At 44.8% G+C, this 25,456-nt stretch overlaps 1 protein-coding gene across 5 annotated transcripts in view; it reads left to right on the top strand.

Moving 5' to 3' along the window:
- The window catches only part of FGD3 (FYVE, RhoGEF and PH domain containing 3), a 109,641-nt gene that overhangs the window by 49,957 nt on the left and 34,228 nt on the right, over nucleotides 1-25,456 (top strand). For 3 of the 5 annotated variants that reach the window (XM_032194097.1, XM_032194098.1, XM_032194100.1), the window contains exons 2-6: nucleotides 6,863-7,033; nucleotides 11,658-11,826; nucleotides 12,946-13,543; nucleotides 22,563-22,652; nucleotides 23,836-23,972. In XM_032194097.1, the coding sequence (XP_032049988.1) occupies nucleotides 6,863-7,033; nucleotides 11,658-11,826; nucleotides 12,946-13,543; nucleotides 22,563-22,652; nucleotides 23,836-23,972 (1,165 nt within the window). Of the gene's footprint in view, nucleotides 1-6,862; nucleotides 7,034-7,068; nucleotides 7,087-11,336; nucleotides 11,378-11,657; nucleotides 11,827-12,945; nucleotides 13,544-22,562; nucleotides 22,653-23,835; nucleotides 23,973-25,456 lie in introns of those variants that run through there. The other 2 variants (XM_032194099.1, XM_032194101.1) reach the window with 2 other exon arrangements.

Consider the following 25,456-nt stretch of genomic DNA (forward strand, 5'->3'; position numbering starts at 1 on the left):
TGTCTGCTCAAGGAACTGTCCTCACCTAAGGCATTTAAAAGTTGTCAGAGCAAGAGAAGTCTGCCAAATCCCAGAGCAGAAATGCTGTGGCAATACAGGTCTGGGGATTATTGGTCCTTCCTGTGCTTTATATGCACAAATTTGTTTATTTTAGCTGGTTTGTTCCTTCTGGGAGAAGATCGACTTTCTTCTGACTATATTGCTGTGTGGTTGTAAGTTGAACCGAATCTACCAGATTTCTCACAGCCCTCCTCAGACACTGAACAATTTGGTGTGGTTTACAAACTCCGTGCTTCCCCCATAAGGACACAGCGTATCATTTCCCAAGATAGGGCTCTGCTGGAGGAGCTGGGACCACAGAAAGGGGGAGAGAGAGGGCTGAAAATTTTCAGGACTTGGGAAAGTCTTTGAACCATCTCTGTCCCTGCTGCCTTACATTCCCTGTCATTTCTGCGGGCAGTTTCCCAGCAGATGTAATGCCTTTGTGGTCAGAAAGCTCTTCAGACACCTCATTCAACCCTTCTGGGGAAGTTATGTGTGAGTGCTCCTGGGGCAGTGCCGCCGTGCCATCCAAGCAGAGAAGCCGCCTCAGAGTTTCAGGGCTGAGAACCGGGATTTCTGGGTTTCCGTGGCATGTTACTGCGCTCAGCCACGCTTGCCTTGGTACTGAACTGTACCTAAACAGAAAGCCTTTGAAGGAGACGTGGCTTTGTCTTGTTTTCTACTTAGAAAGATTGAGGATTCCACGACATCTGCATCCTGCGTGTTGTGTTTCAGACACGTATGAAACCTAAAACCAAGGAGCCCGTTCCTGCAGGCTGGCCGCAATCTCCTTTAACTCGTGCCCAGTAAAGCTCCTCGGCCCGCGCCTGCCACGTCTGTGTGCTTTGAGTCACCTCACCACAGTGGTCGGAGGCCGTGGGATGGGGAAGCCAGTTCCTGTGAGCATGGCATGGGAAGCCGTGAAATGAGAGCTGCAGAAGGAACCCTTCTCCCTTTTTTTGGTTGTCCCATAGGCTGAGCAAGTAAGAAAAATGTGGGTGTCTCTGCTCAAATACAAGTAAGTGATCTGTCTCTATCTTGATAGAAAACTGCAATCCATGCCAAATTCTTGCCTGCTTTCAAACACGGTGTCGTCTTGTTTGTTTCTGTTTCTGCAGGCTTTCAGTGAGAGCTTTGCTGTCACTCTTTTTACTTTCTGGCATGCCAGACGAATAGGTGGCAAAAGAAATAGCCGTGATGGAGTCACCGAGCTTGCCAGAAGGGCACACGTGGCCCTGCGGCGTGGCTGCCAGCCGTGCTTCGGCACCGCGAGGCTCTGCTGGCCTGGTGCATGGGTCCTGGGCAGGGGCAGAGAGAGGGGGCTTTGGGTGAGTTTGAGGAGGATGCTGGAGTTTAGCACCAGGGAAAGGAAGGGCATGCCGGATGGCAGCGTGGGGAAAGGCTCAGCAGGAGCTGGTCTGGGGCAGGGCACCGCATGAAGTTGGAGAGAGGAGGAAAAGCTTCGTAGGGGCAGGCTTTGGGGCTGGGAGCACTTTGGGGACGGTGTTGGGCATTTTGGAACTGGCTGTAAGAGGCAGGGTAGTGCTCTGCCCTTGCTAGAGAGGACGTCTTTTTTTTTTTTTTGGTTTGCAGGACCAGTTTCTTTACAGTGTGTTGTACCGAAGGCTCAAAAGGCTGGGTTTCCATACAGTGCGGCGAGTGCTTTGAGCAAGTCCTTACACAGCTGTGTCTGTAACGCTGCCTGGGCACAAAGGACAAAGTGTTAGCCCACTCGACAGGTTCCTGCTGACACAGGGAAGGCATAATCAGCACCTTTTAATTTGTGGCAGAGTTCCTCTTAGCAGGGTTTTCTCATTCAGAGGCACGCATTAGCTCTGCCCTTGAAGCACTTTGCTTCCTAGCGGTGGGTTTCTGCCTTAAGAACAACACCAGCCTCTTCTCCTTGAAAGGCTTTTGCTGAAGGAGGAAGGGACAAAGAAAGAGAGAGAGAGAGAGGTTCACTGTTGGAGACAGCGCCAGGGAATGCCTGAGTGGGTGGCTCAGAGATGCTTGAACTGGGAACAATGACAACTGCTAGAGGAGGTTAGAGGTACGTCCCCTGGGCTTGGTTTGTAGCCAGGCTTTGGGAAGGGCCAAGAGTAAGACGCCTAGATAAGGAGAGCAGTTTTCAAAATAACTCTAGAGGTTAACAACTGAGAGCTGTTGTGTTATCGTTACCATTATTATTATTTATCATTATTATTACTGTTATTAAATCTGCTCGGTGCTGGGCACACAGTTGTCCAGACCCCCGTTAGCTGCAGAGCCCCCTGTTGCCATCACATTCGTTCTGCTTTGTCTTCGTGTTTTTTCCTGCAGTCAGTTTTCAGTCGGATCTCAGTGGGCGATCTCAGTGGATGACCACAGCAGCCCCAGGAAGCCCTTGCAGTCACTGCCAAGACCATTTTCTCTTCCGTCAACCTGTCAGGGAGGTGCTTCGGGAGCAATGGCTGGGGCTGTGGGGCAGCCAGGGCACTGCAGGGTCCCCTCTGGGACCCCCAGAGCAGCTCTGCCTTCCTGCCAGCCCTTCCCAGGGAGCTGTGCCCACTGCCTAAGCTGGGCCCACCGCAGGGCTGTGGCAGCAGCAGGGTTTGGTTTGCCTCGGGGTGTGCCCAGGAGCAGCTCTGGTCACTGTGCTTGGGTGCTGTGGGCACGGCAGGGGCTGGAGCAGGCTTCGTTTTACAGAATGACATTGGAGTCTGGAACCAAGGCACATTTGTCTTTCTGGATGTCTGGACCCCCCCCCCCCCCCCCCATGGTATTAATTCTCAGTGAAGGCGAACTTTTAAAGTAGGGTGTTGGTTATCAGTGCCTTTCTGGTGTGTTCAGTCTGCAGAGCCTTCCTCCGTAAGTCCAGCGCCTGACATCCCTTCTAACACTTGCTCCTTCCCCGTGCCTTGCCTGGGAGAGCTGGGGGCTGCTGGCTGAGGTCGCAGCTCCCCTGCTTTCAGCTGGACGCCACCGAGCTCTCCGGGGCGGCACGAGGACTGGGCGAGAAGCCCCCGAGCAGCAGCAGCACGCTGGGACGCGTGGTGCCAGCCCCCTGCCCACTGCCCTGCCCGCTGCAGGAGCTGCAAGCAGCCGCTGCCCTGCCCTTCCTGGCTCTTGCTGCTGGCGTCACAGCACTCCAGGAAACCGATCATTTTCACCCAGGAGTATCTTTTCATCCTACAAAACTTTTTTTGGAGAAGGAGAATTAAAATACGCTGTCAATTATTATTTTTTTCTTGAGAATCAAGGCGTTATCTCTGGGAAGCACAGCCTGTGTCATTTTCTGCTTGGATTGGTTTTGAAGTGGGAAATTGTCAGCAGCGTTGTTCATGCAAGTAAAATTACAAATAAGCCACCAAGTACTTGCACACAAACACGTTAGAGACGCCAGGACTGGGCACAGCATGGCTGAGGCTTTGGGGCCAAATTTGGGTTGTTTGGAAGCGCACGGTCAGGTTTTTTGCGCCCTGCGCTTGGGGCTGTCACAGGTCCCCGGGCATCTCATGGCAGGGGGCAGCTGGACACTGGGGGAGTGGTGGTTTGCCATCGGCAGCGTTTTGGGGACAGCAGGACAAGCAAGGGGTCTCTTCGCCCTCTCCCCCCACTGGAGCGTCTGGCGGCAGACAGCCACACAGCCGGGGGCTACCCGCATTGCTCCTGCGTCGGGCTGCTGTCCCTTTCATCCCTAGGAGCACCCCAGCAGCCCGTGGGCTGTGCTTTCGGAGAACTCCACGGGAAACAACCCAGTAAATCTTGTTTTCACAGATCGTTTTATAGTGCTTGAAAAAATATGTAAGGAAAGTGGATTTTTGTCTGGTGTGCAAAAAGCAGCCCTTAGGGGCCACGTCAGAGATGAACAGAGGGAACCAACTTGGCTTAAATTAAAGAAAAAAGAATGAAACCCATTTCTGTGGTTTCACCCATGCATACTTTTTTTGATTTAGGCTCAGCACTATGTTTCGTGTTCAGGGCACTTGCGGCTTTCCAGGTTTCTCAGCTTTCCAACTGCTTATCAGTTTTTTTGTCTGCTTTGTGCCCACTTGCTCTTCAGAGGTACCGTCAGCACACACACGGCTAAGGCAGGAGGTGGCCAGCAGTGTTATTTTCATTAGTAATGTGTAGATGCAACATACAAGATGATATACAATACTGGATTTTTCGAAGACAGTAGATTTTCTTTTTTTTTTTCCTTCATGGGTCTTTTTTAACAGGAAGTAGGATCAGGCTTTGCTAATTATTTGCTCTGTGGATGCTTCTGAGCACAAGTCCTGGAGCAGCTGGAGCCGAGTTTGGAGCTCGTTTCAGGCAAGACGAAAGCATCTGCCGCTGTGTGAGTTCTTACTGCAGGGGATCTTGTGCCAGGAGTGCTTGAGTGGTTTGTGTGGTAGGAGAGAAAAACTTGCACCTGGATTTATAAAATAAGGGTCAAGGCACTTCTCAGTAACCAAAGTAGGTTGCAACAGATGTCAGTGTAGACACGAAATAGGGTCTGCTGGAGTCCTGCACTTGAAAGGGAGCAAGTAGTCAGTAGCCCTGATTTCTGTAAGAAAGAAAGGTGTCGTGTTGTTGTGCTACCACAATGATGAATCTCAGTAGGAACCAGAAAAGAAGGTTTTTTTTAGTTTCTTTTGAAACTTCAAAAAAAATGCCACCAATGAAGACGGTTCCCTTCTGTGGCAGTGGTCGGACAGGAACCCAAAGTCCTTCAGGCCAGAGCTGGAGCTGCCTCACTCCCTAGGGATGAGGCCAGTGCTGTGCTTACGAACTCAAACAGCCAGGCATGGATAGAGGCGGCCTGGGGCAAGCTGCTGTGGGTGCCAAGGCTTGTCCCCAAGACTTGGGTTGTTACCCAACTCCAGGTTTTGCTGCAAGTAATTCTTGGAGCAAAATGCAGGTGTGCAAAATAGCAGATTGCTGGATTGCCATCCAGTCATAGCCACCAGTCAATACACGCTGAAACTATTCCCTCTCCTGTGTGCTGCCCTTTTAATTTTTTTTAAATTATAGCATTTTTCTTGCGCATGTTTTTTTAATTTCTTGCAGTGCTGAGCTGCTGTTAATAGGGAAGACATTTCTGCCCTTTCTCTTAAAAGCTGCCACGTCGTGGCACTGCCGTCACTGTTACGGGGCTCTCAGCATCCAGACCAGAGGCATCTGCATAAGCTCCTGCCGTGCTGATTTGTTTGCAATAATCTATTAATATGCTCTAATAATCTACTCTACTTTCACTGCACTTTCCTGATAAGCAAAATTCTGTTTGAATAAAACCCGGTGCTTATAAATTCCTGGTTTCAGACAGAAGTATGTTTTAATAGCTGGTCTCAGATCTGCTTAAAAGCAGATTTCATGGTAGAAATGTTAATGAAGCTTCAACAGCAACAACTGGCAGCCATTCTGAGGAATTTAGGGTTGTATATTTGGGTGGCGGAGGTCAGGAAATAGTTTTGTGCCATCTGAATCTATTTTTGTCAGCAAAATTAATATTTTATGCCTTTTTTTTTTTTTTTTTTTTTTTTTTTAACGTGTACTGCTGTGAAAGTTTCTGCATCAGCTAATCTTCCCAAGCAGTCTGTGAGGCTCAGATTTCAAAGTCGTTACCCAAAAGGTCACATCTAGATTTAATACCATTAGCGTAAACCCAGGATAATTTAGCTGCTGTGGATGGAGGTGCTTGTCATTTCGTTTTTTTGATCCTAATATAAATCTAGCTATGAGTAGGTTGCATTTGTGAAGCTAATGCCGTGTTCCTCAGCACATCACAGGAAGGCTACGGTTTGTTCTTACACTGAGGGCATCCTCCTGACGTGGTGCAGCTCACCTCTCTCCAGGAAGGCTCTGGGCATTTCAGCTAGTCCACTTGAAAACAGGGATGTGGAAAGAATGTTTGTCAAGCTTTTTTTGCAATTATTTTGTGGATTATCATTCATGTTTCTAGATTTGATACGTCTTCCATTTTTAGGACTTTCTGAAAGCCAGTAGCATATATACTCGTGTTCATATGCAGCAGTCCTAAATCACACTCTTTTTCAAACCTTTATATGCCTTCTTATGACACGCTAGTAAAGCTGGTTAGAGGATTTCATGTAGCTGTAGACTTGCCACATGTCCAAAAAAAATTAAAAAATAAAATAAAATAAAACCAAACAACCCCAAGTCAAAAAAACCTGTGTGAAAGTGAATATATCAGTTTTCCACAGTACACACAGGAATGAATCAAGAATGCTAAATTAAAAGACAAACAAACATATTAATTATGCATTTCTCTATTTTCCCACTGGATCATATCTCAGTGGGATCTTTTAGATTGGAGCCTTTAGAGGGAATGTTAATATTTTATGTAATAAGGAATAATAAATAGCAGTAAAATGCAGCTTGGATGATTAAATCTCTGAAGGAATGGAGCATGTACCAGTCTGTCCTCCCACGGGACATATTTACCATAACTTAGGTGGTGTTTTTTGTTTGTTTTGGTTTTGTTTGTTTTACCAAACAACGTGATGTTGTATGCTGGGGCATATATATATCTCTGTTTGGAGGAATCCTTTTGAAATGGCTTTTATCTTGTGTATTTATTCCTTTATTTTGTGTGTCAGTGGTAAAGAAATAAGTCATTAATTACATTCTAAAACGCATGCTGATTTACCAGTCAGCATGACATGACTATTAAGACTGGATATATTTCTTGTAATAACTTCTGAGTGAGTACCTTGCTCCTTTTCTACCCTCCTTCCCTCGGGATGTAATATGAATGATATGCTTCTAGAAGTAGCTAAATTTTTTGCTAGGATTAATAAAAGGAAGTAAACATTGCCTTTATTTTTCCTTTCAGGTTGCCCTTGTTCTCCTTTTCAAATCAAATGTCACATTGACTCAAATCCGGCATTGGAAGCATGTGGGGAGCTGCAGCATATCAGCCCAGCGCAATGTATCCATCAAACTGGAAGGAAGCCCAAGACCAAAGCTCCACTGGCCAAAATGCATCCTCTGCAGAAACCCCAAGGCAAGTGGCTTTGACCTCCTAGCAACTGTGCAAGCTTCTATCACACATGATGTGTAATACTTTTAATTCTTTCTTTTTTAAGTCATGGCAAAGTAGTAATTTTATGTTCCAAGGTTCAAATACAACTAGTAGGGTTTTATTATTTTAATTTTTCCTTTGTTACATAGCATTTTGGGGAAGCCCTGAAGAAGAAATGGTTCAGGAATAACAGATTAACTTGTTGATTTATATTTCCTTTACTGCTATTAAACGTCATGCAGCTGTGAAATCAAAGTTTAATTTAGAAATATTGTTTTCATTCTCTCTCATTTTTTTTTTTTTTTTAAGTATTAGAATAGCTTATTGTTTAAACCTGGATCTGTTTTCCATTTATAGTAAGAACGATGTGTAGCAACAGGAAATGCCGAAATGGAATGAATGTATTTTGAAAAATGAGAAATACGAGCTAAGGCAGTCACATTCATGGGTAGTGTATGGGCTGTGGTAATTCCACAGTCCCGCCAGACCCAGAGTGAAATAGGTGACAACCCCAATCTGTGGTAGAAGAGAAGTCAGGAAGAACCATGATCTAGCAAGTTTTCTGGTCTCCCCAGACCCTTTTTTGACAGGTCCCAGTCAAAATTCCGATGGGACGCTGTCACCTGTTACCCAGTACTGGAAAATCAGACGTGTTACCTCAGACTGAGCCAACGTAGACAAAGCTACAAATCATCACTATAAGACTTGGTTGTGAATGTGCCAGTCATCTTCCTTAAAGACACTTCACATAAAATTTAAATAACAATTTTATTATTTCATTGCATTTCTTTATAATAAAAATAGTTTTTAAAATTACCTGCAATTAGCATACATGTAACAGTAGAGAAGATTGGGAGATGGCTTTTCTTTTTTTCCTTTGCCATTATTAACTTTGTAAATTAGAAATGGCTTCTTTTCCTGACAAGTGGGAGTTGTCACCCACTACGTCAGGTTGTCCAGGGCCTCATCCAACCTGGCCTTGAGCACTTCCAGGGACTGGGGCATCCACAGCTTCTCTGGGCAGCCTGTGCCAGTGCCTCACCACCCTCTGAGTGATTTCCTCCTCACCTCTAATCTAAATTTCCCGTCTTTTGTTTAAAACCATTCCTCCTTGTCCTATCGTTATCTGCCTGAGCAAAAAGTTGCTCTCCATCTTTTTTATAAGTCCCCTTTAAGTATAAAAGAGCTGCAATGAGATTTCTCTGGACCCTTCTATAGGCTGACCTGCCCCAGCTCTCTCAGCCTTTCTCCATAGTAGAGGTGCTCCACCCTCTTGATCATCTTTGTGGCCCTCCTGTGGACCTGTTCCAGCAGCCTCATATCCCTCCTGACCTGGGGTCTCAGGCCTGGGTCCAGGCGTCCCTGTGGTGCCTCACAAGGGCAGAGCAGAGGGGGACAGTCCCCTCCCTCCCCTGTTGCCCACCCCTCTGGTGTTGCAGCCCAGCCCAGGTGCACCGCCTGTCATGGCCATGTTCAACCTCATCATGTTCACGTGGGCCTGCTTCTGCAGCCTGTCCAGGTCCCTTTGGATGGCATCCCTTCCTTCTGGTGTATCAACCACACCACTCATCTTGGTGTCAGCTTCAAACTTGCTGAGGACACACTCAGTCCCACTGATTGTGTCGTTGATAAAGACATGAAACAGTCCCAGTCCCAGGACGGACCCCTGAGGGACACCTGGCCTTACAGAGCCAGGGCCAAGCCTGGGCTATAACTTCTCCCAGATATTTAACCTTGCCTTCCCCTTTTCTATTTCCGTCACGCTGCTTCTCATTATTTCACTTGTTTCTTCTGCAACGAGGGCTGTGTGTCTTGGTTTCTGCCTGCTCCAAATAGCACTGGGCTGCTGCGTCAAATCCTCAGAGGGGCGGAGGATTGGGGAAGTGCCATTCCAGTGCATGGCTTCAGCTTTCAGGCGCCACCTGAACACGTCCCACAACACTAATCTCTTCTTTGCGGCTTCCTTTCTTTCCATTCTCCACCAGTTTACCTGTCTGTGTGCAGGGAGGGCCCTGGAAGCTGCCTCCAAGTCGTGCTGCTGTGCTCGGGCCCCAGTGTGAGGGTGAGAGGCAGAAGGGGAGTTCAAAGTGGAGTGACGACAGAGCAGCACTGCTTCCTGCAAGGGCTGGGATCGTGGAAGGCGGCTTCAGAGCAGGGTGGGGGTTGTGGCTGAGCTCCCACGTTGGGTCCTGTGTCCACAGCTGAAAGCAGCATCTATTGTTTTTTCAGGAGTGACTGTTCATTTAGTCCTTGTGGTGATACAGGTACAGATTGAGCTCATCTACTATTGTTCCTTTTTAGCATGCAAATCTATCATTCACTTCTTTTATAGAAGCCTAAATTGATTTTGGGTTTAGAAGTCTGTTAAATTGACAGAGAGGTAACGAATGTGTGCCCTGTCATTTAATGGATTTTGTCATGTGCTCACGAGTGGGAATGGGCAAACTGGTTATGCTGTTTGAATGGTTTTCACAGAACGATGTAATGTGGCTTCTGAAAAGCCTATCTTGTCTTCTCCCAGGAGTTATAAATAGATGTCTGTGTGTTTATAGGTAAGGCAGAGCTGCCAGGCTGTTGTGATATTGAAGCCTGTTTCCTTGAAAATTCTGAATGTAGGTTCTGTGTGTCAGCTCTTCAGCACATATCTTTTGTGGTTTAAATTTTGCTTTGTAAGTAGCATTTAAGAAAGCCAGCGATTTTGACTCTATGCTGATGTGTCTGTTTCTCAAAATTACATTGGCAAATAACAAAATTCAGAACAGAAGGGAACGCTTTTTCTTCCTTCTTAGTACAGCATATCATATACTGTAGAGTGTAATTTCTCAAGTGATTCAGGTGGAGTTCACTAACAGGAAAGATTTAAAGGAAAGGTTTAAAATGTTTTCAAGTGTTTACATGGATAGAAATGACGTGCATTATTGTTAATGTAAATACTTCAGCAGAGAAAATGAAGTTCACCCTTTGAGAGTTGCAGGCCAATTACCAGCTCTTAAAAGCCTAATAGAAGATGTAGGGTAGGTTATTGCCTCTGTCTGCTGCACGATACTGTTTTTTAAAGAGCGTAAATAATTTTCCTGCTTAACTGTTAGTTGTGTGTAAGACAGGTTTTGTGGTGGTGTTCTCAAAATTGAATTATAACACCTTTAATTTAAGACAGGAATTCCAAATGGTTTTGGACACTGGGCAAGCCATGCATTTTATAGGAAGTGTCCCATTAGAGCTCAAATCCTTAGGAAATGTGATTTTATTCTTTGGTGCTGACATGACCTCAGTAATGTAGATAGTTTTAAATCTGCCTATACTCAGAGCTGGAAAACTCTAGCAGTTCTTCATCACTGACCTCAGGCAGTGACCACCTATAGCTAGAGGAGGGAGGATGCCGAGGCTGACCTGGAGCTTAAAACAGTCAGCTTTCTGCAGGGTAGGGACAACAGGAGTTGACTTTTTTGGGGTGCATATGCCTCAGTTATCTTCCTAAAGAAAGTAACCCTGAAATTGCATTCAGAACAGTTGCTAATTAGAGCTCCATTACAATGTTAATCACATTATGCTGATGTGCCATATGGACCATTTAAAAATTGGAAATGCTTGAAGTAAATTGTTCTTGAAAGCATTGTTTAATAAAATTCATATGTAGAGTTTCCTCATTTGTTTATTAACTCTTTGGATAGTCTAGATCAGAAGGGCTATTTGCTCCAAGTAACTGCTCCAAGTAGCATGTGTATGGGAGTGATTGCACTGGTGGTTTTCCTACCTCCTCATCTGCTTATGTGAAGCTGCTTTCACTGTAAGAAACTGTAACAGCACGTGAACCTGTTGCCATGGGTTACTGCTTGCGTATTTCCAAACCCATTTACCCTGCAACAATATAAGGTCTGAATACATTTTTTTAATTACTTTTTTTTTTCCTTTTTAATACAGTATTAGACTTTGCACATTCGCCTCCCAATGAATTCTTAAGCAGAATGTATATACTCTTACAATGTGTTTTATTTATATAGTATATAACTCAATGTAGAACTAAAAGAGGAAGGAAATTTATGAAGACTACACCACGGAAGAGATGGGGGAGGGAGAATGAGAGGAAGAAAAGCTATTATGTTCTGCTTGTGGGTTTTTTGGCCAAGCAAATACCAGGCACTGAAATCCATGGTGGGATTGTTTTTTGGTGGTTTGTTTTGTTTTTGCTTTTTTTTTTTTTTTTTTCCCAGTATAAGAGATTCAGCAGAGTGCTAGAGTCTTGAAAAGTTATGGGAGGGGAAACTCGTGCGATTGAGATGGTGAACCCATTTGCAAAAACCAAGTGTGAGCTGTGCATCCTGTTTGGTAACAAGGAAGCGGTAAATTTCTGAGCCGCTCTGTTCGTTAGCTCATCTGATACAACTGTAGAAATGCAAAATAGAAGACTGTCGTTTTTCTTTAGTGTACAGCAGTCTGCTTTTGTGTAAGAAATAGTTTGGAACTGCACCAGCATAACTTACAAAGAACGTTCAATTGAAAGAATGGATATTCTTCATTCTGCATTGCGTGCTTGGATTTTTTTTCTCGGTTTAGGATAAAGAAGATGGGAGATTTATCCTTGTGCTTTTTCCCTCTGTTTTATTAGTACCTCCTAAGCCTATACATCTCAAACCTGGGCAGGAAAGAATTCCACCTGCACCTTCTCGGCCTTTACCAGCTGATCCCAAGGCATCAAGGAGCTTAGTGCCTGGAGAGGAAGAAATACCAATATCAGCAGGAGTCAACACTCTCATTGAGAAATTTGAAAGTATTAGGTAAATATGTCTTTGAGATCTTCTCTAATCTCTTTTACGATTTTAACTTAAAATATAACAAGAGAAAACGTTGATTATAATTGTCATGTTAGAAACTCCTCTCAGGATGTTTTCTTCTGAAAGTGCAAAACTTGACTGACTACAGAAGTGTTTTATAAAAGCATGTATTTCAGTGATTATTAGTTTGTAATTTGGAGCTGAAGGTCCAACGAATTTAAGTGTTCTACCACAAGTAAGTAGTCCAGAGTCTGCTTTGGGTAAGTTGTTTTGGTATCAAATTGATTTCACATTATAGGAAATTGTGCTATAAAATAATTGAGTTTTCTGTCTAAGATTCAATAAATGTCAGACTTACTGTTATGTTGCTTCTTGGAGGCAGGGGATAGTTCAGTGTCAATATATTGTGAAATGACATAATATATAATTGTTTCTTGAAACTTCATATACAAAAGATATTAAATAGGGTTGTGTGTGTGTGTATATATATATACAAACACATACAAACAAACACATAAAAATCCTCTTTTTTAACAAACACATAAAAATCCTCTCCAAAGACCAAATCTGCCTGATGGAGCTATGTGATTCATTTCAGAAAGAGGGGGATAGGGACAGAGACACTGTACTGTGTCTTAGTATGTACTATATCCTGGGTGAATCTAGTAAGGCCTCTTCAGATAGAAACTAATGCATTCTTGTGCTTCAGAAATGTCCCCTCTCTGGCAGAAAATAACTCGCCCGAAAGGCTTTGCTCTGTTGAAGAGGCTGAGCTGTTGTTTAAACAAGCCCGTAAACAAATGGTTCTTTTAAAAGATTGTTCTCCTTGCCACAAACCTTCAGACTAAACTGTTCTTCAGGGCCACGTGGGGAGTATTAAAGAGCTGGGATTCTAATGGTACTTTTTCAGTTAAACTTATGTCTAGGAGTGGTATGCTTTTACCTGAAATTGTTGGGTGAATGTTGTTACAGTGATGCGTTTGCACGCCTCCTAGGATTATGAGGGGGCTGTAAGAAATACAGCTTGAATCAGATGACAGTCAGGCCCTGTCTCTTTTGAGGCACTTTTGAAGTCTCTGAGTGTTATTAGGAATGACTGGGGTGCTTTCTCTTCACCTGCAGGCAACCTGTACATATTCTTCAAAGGAACCAGCTAAATTTAGCTCTTAAGATGGAGCCTGGCCTGGACTCATCCAAACAACCGAGCTCGTGTGACTGTGACATGGTAGCTTCCAGCAGCTGTTCGACAAATGAAAAAAGTGAGCCAGATGAAAATGAGCCAGACGTACCGTGCAGTGCGGATCTATCTAACACAGACATAATGAAAATTAAAGAGCTAAGCATAGGCGATAACAAAAGCCATGAAGACTGTACTGCTGTGAATGCGAGCAAAGAACCCTCTAGAGAGCTTAGCAATAAAGACTCAACTGCAGAACTGAGCAGTAATGGTAAAATTCCTAACAGAGACAGTGGCATTGACAGCCCTTCTTGTAGCGTGGCAGGAGAAACTTTCCCCAACGAAGAAGGTGCGGAACAAAAGAAGCCCAACGTGGCTGGGAATCCAGGGGAGATGGAACCAGACAAAAAGGGCCCCAAATCTTCCTCTGCAGAGCAGAAGAGAGACTCCACGCAGGATGAAGACAGTGACATTGATGAAGGAAGTAGTGAGGAACAAGAGACAGCAGAAGTGCCAAAGTTAGAGTATTTGGATGTAAACAAGGTAAGCTAGCGTGTTACTTCTGTGTTCTCTGGAGCCAGTTCCTGACTGGCCAGAGATGCCTTGCATCACTCTGGTCTGTTGTTTGAGTCTTATTGTTTGATTGTTTTTATGTCAGAGGATTGTGACAGTCATTGATTTCCTGTTTGATGCAGGTCATAACTTGCTCCCAGTCTAGAGTGTAACTCGCAGAAAGGTTTCCAGTCTTGATTTAATGTAAGGTTTAATGTAAGAGAGACCATCACAGACAGAGATGAGATATTAAAATTGAAGGGCTTTTGTAGGTAAAGACTTGCACCTTGTGTTTTTTGTTTGAATTTATGCAGGTTTAGCTCCTCCTTATTAGATCACTAGATTATGTTGCTTTCAGTAGGGCTCCATGGTAAGCAGGGGGCTAATCGGATACTAAATATTGCAGGAATAGGACCTTGCGTGCTGGAGGGACTTGCATGTTGAAAATCTCTTCTAGCAGGTTTTTTTATTTTTATTTCTTAAGAAGCCTGTGTTTCTTTTGGTGTGACTACTACTACTTGAGTGCAAAAAGTTGTTTTCAAGGTAGTTACTCTATCAAATTACTCTTCAGGAAACCCTAGCTAGAAGCGATTTTCCTTGAATGCAGAATAATGGAGTCCGTGCTGTTGTGCATTTGCTGCAGCTGTATAATGTTAATGACAGATTCATTCGATTATCTGCTATCAAGACAGTTATTTTTTTAGAAATAAGATAGGTTAGATTTTTCAGAAAAATAAAACACAAGATGCTTAGAGCAAAACGTCTGCAAAATATTCCTCATCTTGTTTGGTGGATAGTTTCAGAGTACAATTAATGCTCTGGGGTGTTGCCTTTTTCCAAGAATAGAAGACAGTGTGATGAGACAAACATACCTACAGGAAGGTATGAAAAAGCCCCATACTTTTTCTAGTGAATGCACTGCTTTATGCTGTAGTCCTTTCTCTTTATTTCAAGCCCAGGCTTGTGTGATATGACTTTCCCTTCGTGTGATTCAAATGCCAGCATTGTTGTCTGGGACTGGTGTTGCCCCTCCAATACTTAACTGCTGTACCGCTCCTTTTGCAAATTCAGTGATGTCAAAGTCAAATTAATCTGACTTTTTATCACCCTGTCCTTTACATGAAAGTTGCTGTGTTACACAACTGAAAAATGCAAGACTTCATATTCTCAGGGTAACTAAAGAATCGACTTTCTGAAAGAAGGGAAATCCCATCGCTACAGCAGCTTGAGTAAGAGGAGCCCTGTTGTCCAGGAGCTCTAGGTACTGTCTCGGTGTGCTGGAGGCAGGTGTTGCTGCCCACCTGAGCCTCGCTGCAGAGGGCCCAGCACGTACTGTGTGTTGACAGATCCAAGCTCCAGAAGCTCTGCCTGAGTCCCACAGACCCATCAGGCAGAAACCCCAGTTTTGGTGTCAGTGACACCATCGCTGTCAGAGTAATACCTGACTTGAAAGCAACACTTTGGAGTTTGTTCTGGTAAATACTGCTTGTCAAAGTGAAAGTTGGTTGTATCCCAAGCCCTGCAATGACCCCATACCCAGCCCCACCATGCAAGGCGACACAATTTTCCTGCATAATTGCAGTATCTTCGATTGATGTAGCTAGTGGTTTTTATCCTAGAGGGACCAAAGCACACCAGAGCCTTGACTTGGGTTTCACAGTCTCCAAAATCCCTTGACTCCCACCATTATCCTGGCCAGAAGGGAGCCTGAATGCTGTGCCCATCACCCCGCAGTGCTGCAGTTTGGTGACGGGCATGGACTGGAATGGGCGATGAAACATCTAGCAGGCAGTAAGGGCTGCACGAACTAGCTCTGCTTGGCCAGACCTGACTGCTTTCTGTAGATGGACAGGATGTGATCTCCTCCGCCTGTCCGCAGGTCTGTAGTCTCACCTGGCAGCTGGGGCAGACTCCGGAGGAGGAGCCCATCAGGCCATCTCCCCTCCCCGGGAGCAGGCGAGAGCTCCCCTAATTCAGCCCTGACCGCCGTCAGCTGGGCTTGGCAGGCTGCGGTGCACAGGGCCTTGGGCTTGTGCAGGAGTGAATTGTGACAGTGTGAGACAGGATCCAGCAGGACTGCAGGGTCTAAGCTGCCGAAGACGTGTGTTTTACCTTGTGTGTGAGAGGTTACTGTGGGGTCCTCCAGAAAGTGCTTAATGAGAGATTCCCACTCGCTTCTGTTAAGACTTCGCGTCCGTTCTGTTCACCGTTTGGTGCCTCTGCAGCAGCCTGCGGGTGGAAGCTTGTTTGCCTCTCCACTGGGCATCACCACCACAGGCCAGGGCTTCTGTCTGCTGCTCTTCACTTTCCCTTCTGTACATGCGTACACATAAATAAGCATTCTGTGAAATACTTCACTTACTTCATATTCTCAATAGATATGTATGGGCATGCAACTGAAATATTTTTTAAAATTATTAGTTGCAACATGCCAGCAAGAAAATAATGCATTACGTTAGAAAATCTTTAATCTAGTCATTAAATTTACGTTTAAGTTTGGGCTAGGCACGCAGTATCAAACCAGCTGTAGCAAACCCAAGTGGAAGACTGTACCATATCATTAAGAAGTGCTTTACTGACAAGCACCAGAAACACTTTTGTAGGAGCAGCGTTTTGGTGGCTGTTTTAAAATTTTGTTCCTTAGGCTAAATGTCCATAGAGAATGAAGTAACGCTGATAAAACACTGAGGAAGTCATACCTTTCTGTAGTGGGCTTGGTGAATTTATAAAGGGGAGAGATCTCTAGAGGAGGAAATGCTTTTCAATCTGACAAGTCAAAGCGTTTTAATCTTGGTGAGTTAGTACAGGAGGGCAGGTGTGACATCAGTGTGATGCACTTCAGGTTCTTCCTTGCCCTTTGACGTGATTTCAGTTTCAGAAGGCAGTTTTGAGAATGACCATGCTTCGCTAAGTTAATTTGTTTTTGCAGCCACGTGGGAAGGGGAAGGCCTAGCTTTGCTGCCTCTGCTGTAGTGTACGTAAGGATTGTGCCCTCTTCTGGGGATGCAGCGTGTACCAGCTGAGGTCCTACAAAGCCAGCTCGTGTGTTACGTGCTCACAGCGTCCTCCCCTCCCGGTCTTCTGTTGCAGACGGGGGCACTGTGGGGTGAGTCAGTACAGGTAAAGGGCAGTGGCATCCCATGAGGAGAGCCAGCTTGATGATTTGAAGCTGAAGTGTTCTGTGGTTACTCTGAGGCTGGAAGTTTGCTTCACCCTTGAGAAACCTGGTGATCTTCCACAAAATAATGTACCTGGCCCTGGGAGAGAAAGAGAGGAGAGCTCAATCAGCACCAACTGTGGTGTGAGAGCAGCAGAGAGCCCTTAATCTTCCAGGAGGTTGTCCTGGGGGAGAGCTGTGTGTCAGGAGCCAGCAGCTTTGTTCCTGCTTCCTCCTTTCTGCCTCTAGTAGCAGGCTTTGCAGCTGCACGCGGAGGTAACCAGCACTCTAATTAAACATTCAGGTTTTCCAGAAAGCTTTGTTATAGTTGGAGGAGGATGCATAAGAAGTACAGCTGCAGAATGATTTAATGATGGCTCAGTAATTCCTGGGATATCAAGTTAAGTGAAATTCATGAATAAACATAAGTAGAGAAAAAAAAATGTTTTGCTTTTTTCTCCTCTAATTTTCTACTTCAGATCTCTCTCCATCCAGCACCCAGGCTTTCACACATCCCATTGCTGGTGAAGTAACGCTGCCTGATGCATGACTTGTACTGTTTTATTTAGTCTAGCTTTAGCTCTGGAGTGTGATGTGGCTTCCTTTGGGAGTCTGCCGCGGAGTCTAACAGATCTCACTTATTAGCGCACAATTATTGGGTGGTTTAAAGTCGCAGGAGTGCCTTACTGGGATTGCTAGGGATCTGTTATCAAAATGAAAATGAACGAGGGGAGCTTATTAATTTTGATAGCATCTCAGAAAATGTCAGGAGCTGCGAGAGCTGAGGCATGTTAGCCTTGATGGTTACAAAAAAAGAAATGACAGAAGTGGGACCTAGGGGCTGTCACGCTCTGCAGCCCGCTACCCGAGGCTTCCGCTGAGCAGTCGACTGCCTGGGAGCAGTGGAGCAGTGCTTCTGAGATGGCGAATGCTCCTTCGTATCTTCTTATTCAGATATTTTTCACTAAGAGTAATAAATGCTCATTAATAATCCCTCCCAAATGCCTTGCTCCATCTGTCCTGCTTCCTGAGAACCTGCTGTGTAGAATAATAGTAATCATCAGCTCCCCCGTGGCCTTGTGCAGCCGCTGACGTGTTCTCCTTCTGCCTGTGTTTCACTGGAGTTTCGCTTCTGATTTCATAGTACAGATTGTGTTGGAAAATTTGACTTGCAGTCCTGCAAGTCAGGCCTTTGGGTAAGATTATCTCCATGTACATTCTGAAAAAAAGATTTTTGCTTGGCCTTGAAGAGGATGTGAAGTTATTATCTCTACTTCCTGATGTGACGCTGGGGAGCGTGGCCAAAATAATGGTGTTTTATTATTGTCTGCCTCCTGACTTGTTCTGTCAGTGGGTTTAGAGCAAGTTAGTGAAAGGGGGCTTTGTATTTGGGGGCTTATATTTGTTTGCTAATTCAGTGGTACTTCTGAAGCCCGTAGATAAATCCACACGAGTTACGCGGTACGCAGAGCTGTGTGGGGCGGTGGTTTAGTCATAATGCTGGTTAAGAAGAATCAGGTTTGTTCTCATCACCATTTTTTCTGGAATACGCTAAGCAAAATAAGATCTCCTAGCATAGGGTAACTTTTCCAGGTTGTTTTCAGCACTTTCAAGTAGGAAGTTGTTTGTAACCTTTGGGGACCTCCTGTGTTCTTTGCAGCAGTGGCTGTTGGCAGGGGGGGTGTTTTTGAAGCTCAGCTATATTCTGATTTTACCCTACTTTATCCCAGCTTTCCTGCACGATTTGCCGAAAGCCTCTTACAGCAGAGATGTGAACTGAACACAGTTCAGCTATGTACAACAGTGAGAGAAACAGTTGCTGCAGGCTACTGCCCAAATTTTCTCTCATTAAGCCTCTGAGGTTTCTTTTTCAGTTTTATTTGTCCTTTAAATTTTCACCTCAGATTTGCTTCTCACGGTAGCCAGGTCAGCCTGCATGCCTGGGTGCCAAGTCCCCACCCAGGCGAGGCACTGCCTGCTGTGTGTGAAGCACGAGGGAGGAACCGACGTGGCCGAGCCATCGCGGGTTGTCCTGCGTCCTCCTGCGTCCTCCTGTGTCCTCCTGCCTCCGCTGGCATGGCCGGGTGAGCCCGATGCCACGGCTCCTGCCCCAGGCAGCCGAGCTGTGTGGGGGCCAGCAGTGCCCTGCTGGGCTGGGCAGGGCCAGGACGTGGCGCTGTGCTTGATGTGCTCCTGGCCGCTCTCTTGCACAAGTCGGCTCGGTGTCTGCTGTCACCCAGTTTGTGTCTGAGGTCGTGGCGTTTGCCTATTTGTAGGTGTAAATGTACTCCCACCCAGGTGAGAATCTGCCCTTCGTGGTGCTGGTTGTTCCCAGGCTGGCATTTCCTTTCTCCTTACAATGTTTTATGGACAGACACAGCTGAAAACGAGCTGCTGGACCTCCATACAGAAGTGAAAGAGCATCACGCAGCTGCTGCTTCAAGCACTGGAGTAAGCTTCCTGTGTCACAAAATAAACACCGACTGCTTCCCTTTTCTCATCTTGCTTTTCACCCCGCTGGCTAAACTGCTTTAAAAAGGTTCTGCAGTACCTCCACGGCTGTCGGGTGCGGTGTGGAGAAGAGTTGTAACAGGCTGTGGCTGTGCCCACCCGTCATGGTGGACAAAGCAGGAGTGAGACACATTTATAAAGAATAAAACAGCTTAAAATCCATATAAGGTGGGAGACTGAATATTTTGTTTCCGCCTTACACATAGCAAATACATAGATATATCTATATATACAGATATATACTTTTTTTTTTTTTTTTTTTTCTCTACAGGACTCTCTCAGTAAAGTTACGTCTGCCTCACTGGTCCCCAGCAGCAGCCATTTGGTTCCTGTGCAGTTTGTGCTTTAAGCTAAATGTGTTCAGTTTTGATGTAAATCTGCTTGGGCAGTGTTCTCACTGCTGGGGTCTGCTCTGAGCAGGCTAAAGATGGTGATGGCCTCAGATACTCACAGGTTTTGAACTGATGCAAAATCAAAAATGCAGTGAGGTCTCACTGCTCTCAGTTTGCTTCAGCATTAGTAGGGCTCCCTGCTTAGGTAATTCCCCTGTCCCAAGCTTCTTTGAGGTGGGCTCTGCCGTGGCTCTGCCAGTTTTGGTTACCTGTCTTCTTCCTGATGATTTTATTCTCCTGTGTACCGTTGTTGCCAACATCACCCGGCTGAAGCCTGCTTCCTTCCCCCAAGTAGGGTTCCTTTGCCTTCCCTCAGACTGTGCAACTGTGTGAGTGGCTGTGAACGGAGACTTAAATAAGGCTGTTACCTAAGGAATATAATCTGTGTTCGAATTGGCACGTTTGTTTTAATTTTCATTTAGAAGCATGGACTGTGAAATATCTTGTCCATGGTACCCTGACATACAGCTCAGGCTGTGCTAGAGCTGCCCTTCCACAGCACACAACGCAGGAGGGTCAGAGGACCAGGCTGTCTGGCATCATTCACTGCATCAACTATTTTGCGGAAAGCATTATGTCCACTGGAAGGTGAATAAGGTGCAGATTAGTCTGAAAAACACGCCTGTCTCTGTGCCTGGCAGAAGCAGCAGCTGAAGATGGTCTCTCTTTAAAACGTTCTGCTCAGCTCAAGCTCGTGTTGTGTTCAGCCGCTGTTTGGTATTTCAGCAGAGGTCAGCAAGTTTTTTGGAAGTATAAACCGAGTTGCAGATGGTGAAGGTCAGGAGGTTAAAAAGTACTGTGCTATGTAAAGATTTACTTTTGAAAACAAATGTATTTGGTTGAAAATAATTATTTTCCCAATTCTGTATTCAAACAAATCAGAGGATGTTCTCGGTGGCTGGCGTGCCAGCCTGCTGACATCAGTGCCTTCCATTCAGGCGCCCCGTTCTGCTCGCAGCAAAACTGGCAGATAAATTCCTTCTCAGCGAGAGATCCTTGTAGTTAGTGGAATCCCAATGGCCAGCAGTGTATTTCATTATAAACCGTCATACGGCGTGTTTCCCCATAACAGCTTCAAAGCATTGTTGTGCTGTGATTTTTTTTCCTCCCCAAATATTAATATATAGCACATGAGCGAGTGGAGCAGGATGTCGTGTAGCACGTTAGAATAGCTTAGAAGAATATTTAAGTTTGCTTGAAATAATTAGAGTAGCCAGGCAGGCCGAGCACGCGTCCGGGCTCCTTTGTGGGGCACGTGCAGGGCCCCAGGTCTGTGCGTGGGAAGAGGAGGAGTGCCTTGCAGGAGCCTGACACTGGTTCAAATCCAGCGAAGCTCTTTGCTTTCCTTCACTTAATACTTGCACCAACGGAGGATGCTTAATGCTCAGTGGTGCCTTGTTTTAGGTAGGGTCTGGTTTGCTGGGATTTATGGCGAGCTTTGAAAAAGGCTTCAAGGCCTTCCCCTTGCACTGCAGTTTGCCTAAATGCGTGTCGGTTTTTTCCTTTTTTTTTTTTTCTTTTCTTTTCTTTTCAACTTTGTTTATAATTAAAACAAGCTGGCAACGAAGCAGCTTAAGGAGGGCATTTCACTGACGTTTTCTAACAGCTTGGTGGTGGCCAGTGGCGTGTGTGCAACGTGCTGGCGCGCACCCGCAGATAGGTGTCTGGGATAGAAATCCCTGCCGCTGCCCGGGGGCCCAGGTGCTTCCTGAGGCGGAAGCAGTGCTTTGTTCTTGATTGCCTTCAGCTGGGCTCTTACTCCCTGGATGTGTCCTGCCGTCCTTGCACGAGCCTGGGTGGACCTTTACCGGCTGCTGTGTCGTGTGCTGACGGGCTCCTGCTGCGCTGCTCGGGGAGGCGGCTCTTGGTCCGAAGCAACACCTCGGTCATTCTCTTTGATGCACATTAGTTTTCCAGTGGAAGAAGTGGTGAATAATGGCAGCAAGCTGATGCTCTCTGTTGCATTAACTGTTTATATGTCTCTCTAGCCTCCATCAGTCTTTTTTTTTTTTTTCTTTTTTTTTCTCTTTTTTTCCAGCTCCAGCCCATTAAAATTCCCCTACACTTGCTTGACCTTGCTGCTACTTTCCAATGCTTGCATTCCTGAACACAAACCAACCAGCCCTGAGTTTTGAAACCTAGTTTCACTTTGATTATAATATAAGCACAGAGTTTGAAGTCTAGACCCTTAAAGGTATCTAGAGTTTGTCAGAAAGCTGCAGTCTGTGTCATACCAATTCAGGTACTTTTAAGCCCCCAGAAAGCTGAGAATCTATGGAGCCTGAGTAGCTTTTGGCTAACCTGTGAATAAAGGTGATGCTGCGTTACTGGTTCAGAACTCCAAGTTTTTGAACTAGTCCTTTCTTATTTTATTTTTATAACGGGCATAATGAAAGACTTCGCTAGGTGATTTGGGTTATGTTGCTGGAATTCTTTCCAGGAAATTGGTGGGTGTTTAAAGCTGCACAAAGCTGTTAGAGATATTCCACAGAGAGTAATGCTGCACTGACCGGGGAGTGAAATCTCTGGCCAAACAGGTCTCTTCTAATTTCTATGTTTTTTTAGTCACAGAACCTGAATTAAAAAGGGAGACCTGCTGATTTACAATATAGTGCCTTAGTTATCAAATAGATAAGCTATATCTCCAAATCCGGATGGTATTTCTGGTTCTTTGTAGAAAACCATAAAGAATTAAAATGATATCCTGAGCAGCTGTTAAATACATTACTAATTGCACTTTCAGAAAACTGTTTTAAAAATGTCTCTAGAGCAAACTGATCCTTCAGTGAGAAATGCAGAGCGGATTCTGAAATGTATTAACCCCATTCACTTCAGGCTTCTGTACTGGCAGGGAATTTAGCCCGCTGAGAAAATGGAAAGGGGAACAGTTGGTGAAAGTTAGGTTTGTAGGAGGAGATGGATTGTCTTATTTGTAACTTTTTTTTTTCAGTGTACAGAGCCCCAAAAGCTATTCAACATTGCAAATGAACTGCTCCATACAGAAGAAGCATATGTGAAAAGACTCCATCTGTTGGACCAGGTAACTCGATTTTGAATGAACTGTGCCTTGTCTTCAGTTCAGCCTCTGACCTAAAGCTGGATAGTGTGAAAACATGACTTGGTGGTGGGAGATGGAGCTGGCTTGCCAGGGTGCATGCTGTGGGGCCCAAAGGGGAGCTTTTGGCCCTGGTTCTCTGAGCTGGAGCCCGAGGGTTAGGAAAAGAGGAATGGGAAAGCAGCAGCCCATGGTACAGACATTATAAGCATTTGGTTCCTCTCTGAGCATATGTGGAGAGGAAAACATAGGGACACTCAAGGCACCAAAAATGATGAAATCTATGACTGCTCTGCAGAGGACAATAGACTGGATTTGTACTAAAATCAGGCAACAAGGGTCAGCCCCATGCTCAGAGTGATTTTTGTTTTTCCCCATTGTGATTTGTAATTGTTTTCTGTCATGTTTACACACGAGGATAAAGTAAAACTAGGATGATGAATCCAAACTTCTTCCCACGTATAATGTTTTGGTGAGTCTACACGGTTCAGGCATTTCTCTGTTTATCTCTATAATGTCTCTGTTATGTATTGTATAAAGAAAAACATTCATGAAAGAAGTAAAAATGAGGATGATTAACATTGTTAAGAAAGAAGGAAAGGAAATCGACACCTTGGTAGAAATCTTGTTAGAAGTTGTAACGTCCGAAGAGCCCTCTGCCCTCCAGCACTAGGACCTCTGCTGAAAACTTTCCGATGTTTGCTTCGGATGAGCAAAGGCTGTTTTAAGACCCTAAAAAAACTAGGGAGTGTCTTTCACTCTTGTTCAGTGTAGTTTTTCCTGCAGAGAAACAAAACAAACATGTTTTATTTTGCTTGATGTAAAAAGCAGTAAGAGCTCCTTGGGGACTGGTTGTTCTTTGCCACTTAACTCCCAAGTACACCAGCTCTCATCTTCTCGGTAGTTTTAATCTGTTTTGACTTACAAATCCCTCAGACTTTTCTAATGGAGGAGTAAGCCCATAACCATAGCTCTAACCCCATTTGACAATGGGTTTATGTTTGTAAACCTCCTGAAAATACTCGGTGCTGTGATCCCCAAGGACTGAGTACCAGGAGTCAAAAACTGTAGGTCTGTTCTGAGGCAGTCAGCTTTGTAATGCTGCAACTGTATGCTGGGGTGTGTAGGATTTTTTTAACTAATGTTGGTACTCTCTTGTCTCACACAGGTTTTTTGCACTAAGTTGTCAGAAGCAGGTATTTCATCTGAAGTGATAACAGGCATCTTTTCAAATATTTCTTCTATCTATTGTTTCCACGGACAATTTCTTCTTCCTGAGCTCAAAACAAGAATTACACAAGAATGGTGGGTAACTGTCATTCCAGTTGTTTTTAAAGTATGTTTTCAAGAAACTATAGTGACCCTAAAGCCTAATCATATTCCAGAGTTTTTAATGGTTTAATGCAGTAGTTCAGATGTCATTTAATACGTTGCCATGGAGTCTCTTAAGCCTTTCTCTGTCCTGTAATCTTCCTGAGTATAGGAATAGACCTGAGTACTCAACATTTCTAGAGTACTCTGTGAGATTTTTTTTTTGTCCAAAGTACGACTGCAGCTGTTTTTCTTAGTGCACTTCCACTATTCTAGTTTCACAGTACTATGAAACTGAAGTACTAGGAAAGAAACAAGCTGCTTATTTTGGCCCCGTGGATGAAGTATTTAAAAAAAAAGTTTTCTTTCCAAAGAAGGAAAATGCATCATCGTGTCACAGTCTAGACTTTACAGTGTTGGAGATTTCACGAGACACATCAATTTCATATTTAAATTCACTTTGTTATGGTTCTATAAAATTTAATGTTACAAAATTAGCATTATAGCAGCCAATCAAAGGAAAATCTAGACAGATAAGATAGATGACTTTCTGTCTATAAATCACTTTGTCTGTAGTGCACTCGTTTCTGTTGCTGTTTTGCACCACAACACTGAACAAGATTTTACCCAAGCATTTGTTGGTCTTCTGTTCTATGAGATATATGTACAGTGTAACCAATAATATTTATGAAGTTCTTCAAGAAAACTGTATTTTTATTTCAATGAGTACTAATGGTCATATACCGATTAAAATTTGGAAACTGTGCTAAGTTGTAAATGAGGCTGAAATGCAGCACTAGGCAGAAAGGTTGATTGTAGGGCAGATGTAGGAACCCACTTGGGAGGATGCACTGGCTGAAAAGAGTGTCCTGCAGTGTAAAGTGCTGGTGGTGCTGATGCTGCACCTTATTTCATGTTAACGTCAACAGAGTTAACCTTTCCAACTGCCCTGAGTGATGAAGGCGAGATCAGAGCTCACATTTCCCTTGGGAGGGTCCAATCTTCTTCACACAGGTCAACAATGTCCAGAAGCAATAAAAAACGACCCAGCACCTTTGCACCTGACATATGTCTACAGGAACAGCTGTAATAAAAGGGAAGGAAAACTGGAGAGACTGGAAGTCAGACGAGGGCATGAACTTTTTGCATGGCTGAAGGGATCTCATGTAAACAGACTGCAAGGCAGGAGTTCAGTGTAAGAGAAAACCTGGGGAAAATGGAAAGAAATCTTAGACTGACGCTGTCAAGGGGACTGAGACATGAGAAAATTAGACGTGCAGCTCTTGTCATTTACACATCTAGCTCCTGTAGCAGTGCTGCTGCTCAGTGGCCCAGAGGGAACAAACCCAGCTGGGGTCTCCCAGGAGAGCCTCTCGGGCCCGGTGCCATGGGAGAGATGCCCCTGCTGGATGAAGAGCCATGGGGCAACTCTGGCATTGCCCACAGCCTAGCTGGCTGTGCCTGCCTCTGAATTTGGA

The sequence above is a fragment of the Aythya fuligula genome, chromosome 10, assembly GCF_009819795.1.
Source record: "Aythya fuligula isolate bAytFul2 chromosome 10, bAytFul2.pri, whole genome shotgun sequence".
NCBI lineage: Eukaryota > Metazoa > Chordata > Aves > Anseriformes > Anatidae > Aythya > Aythya fuligula.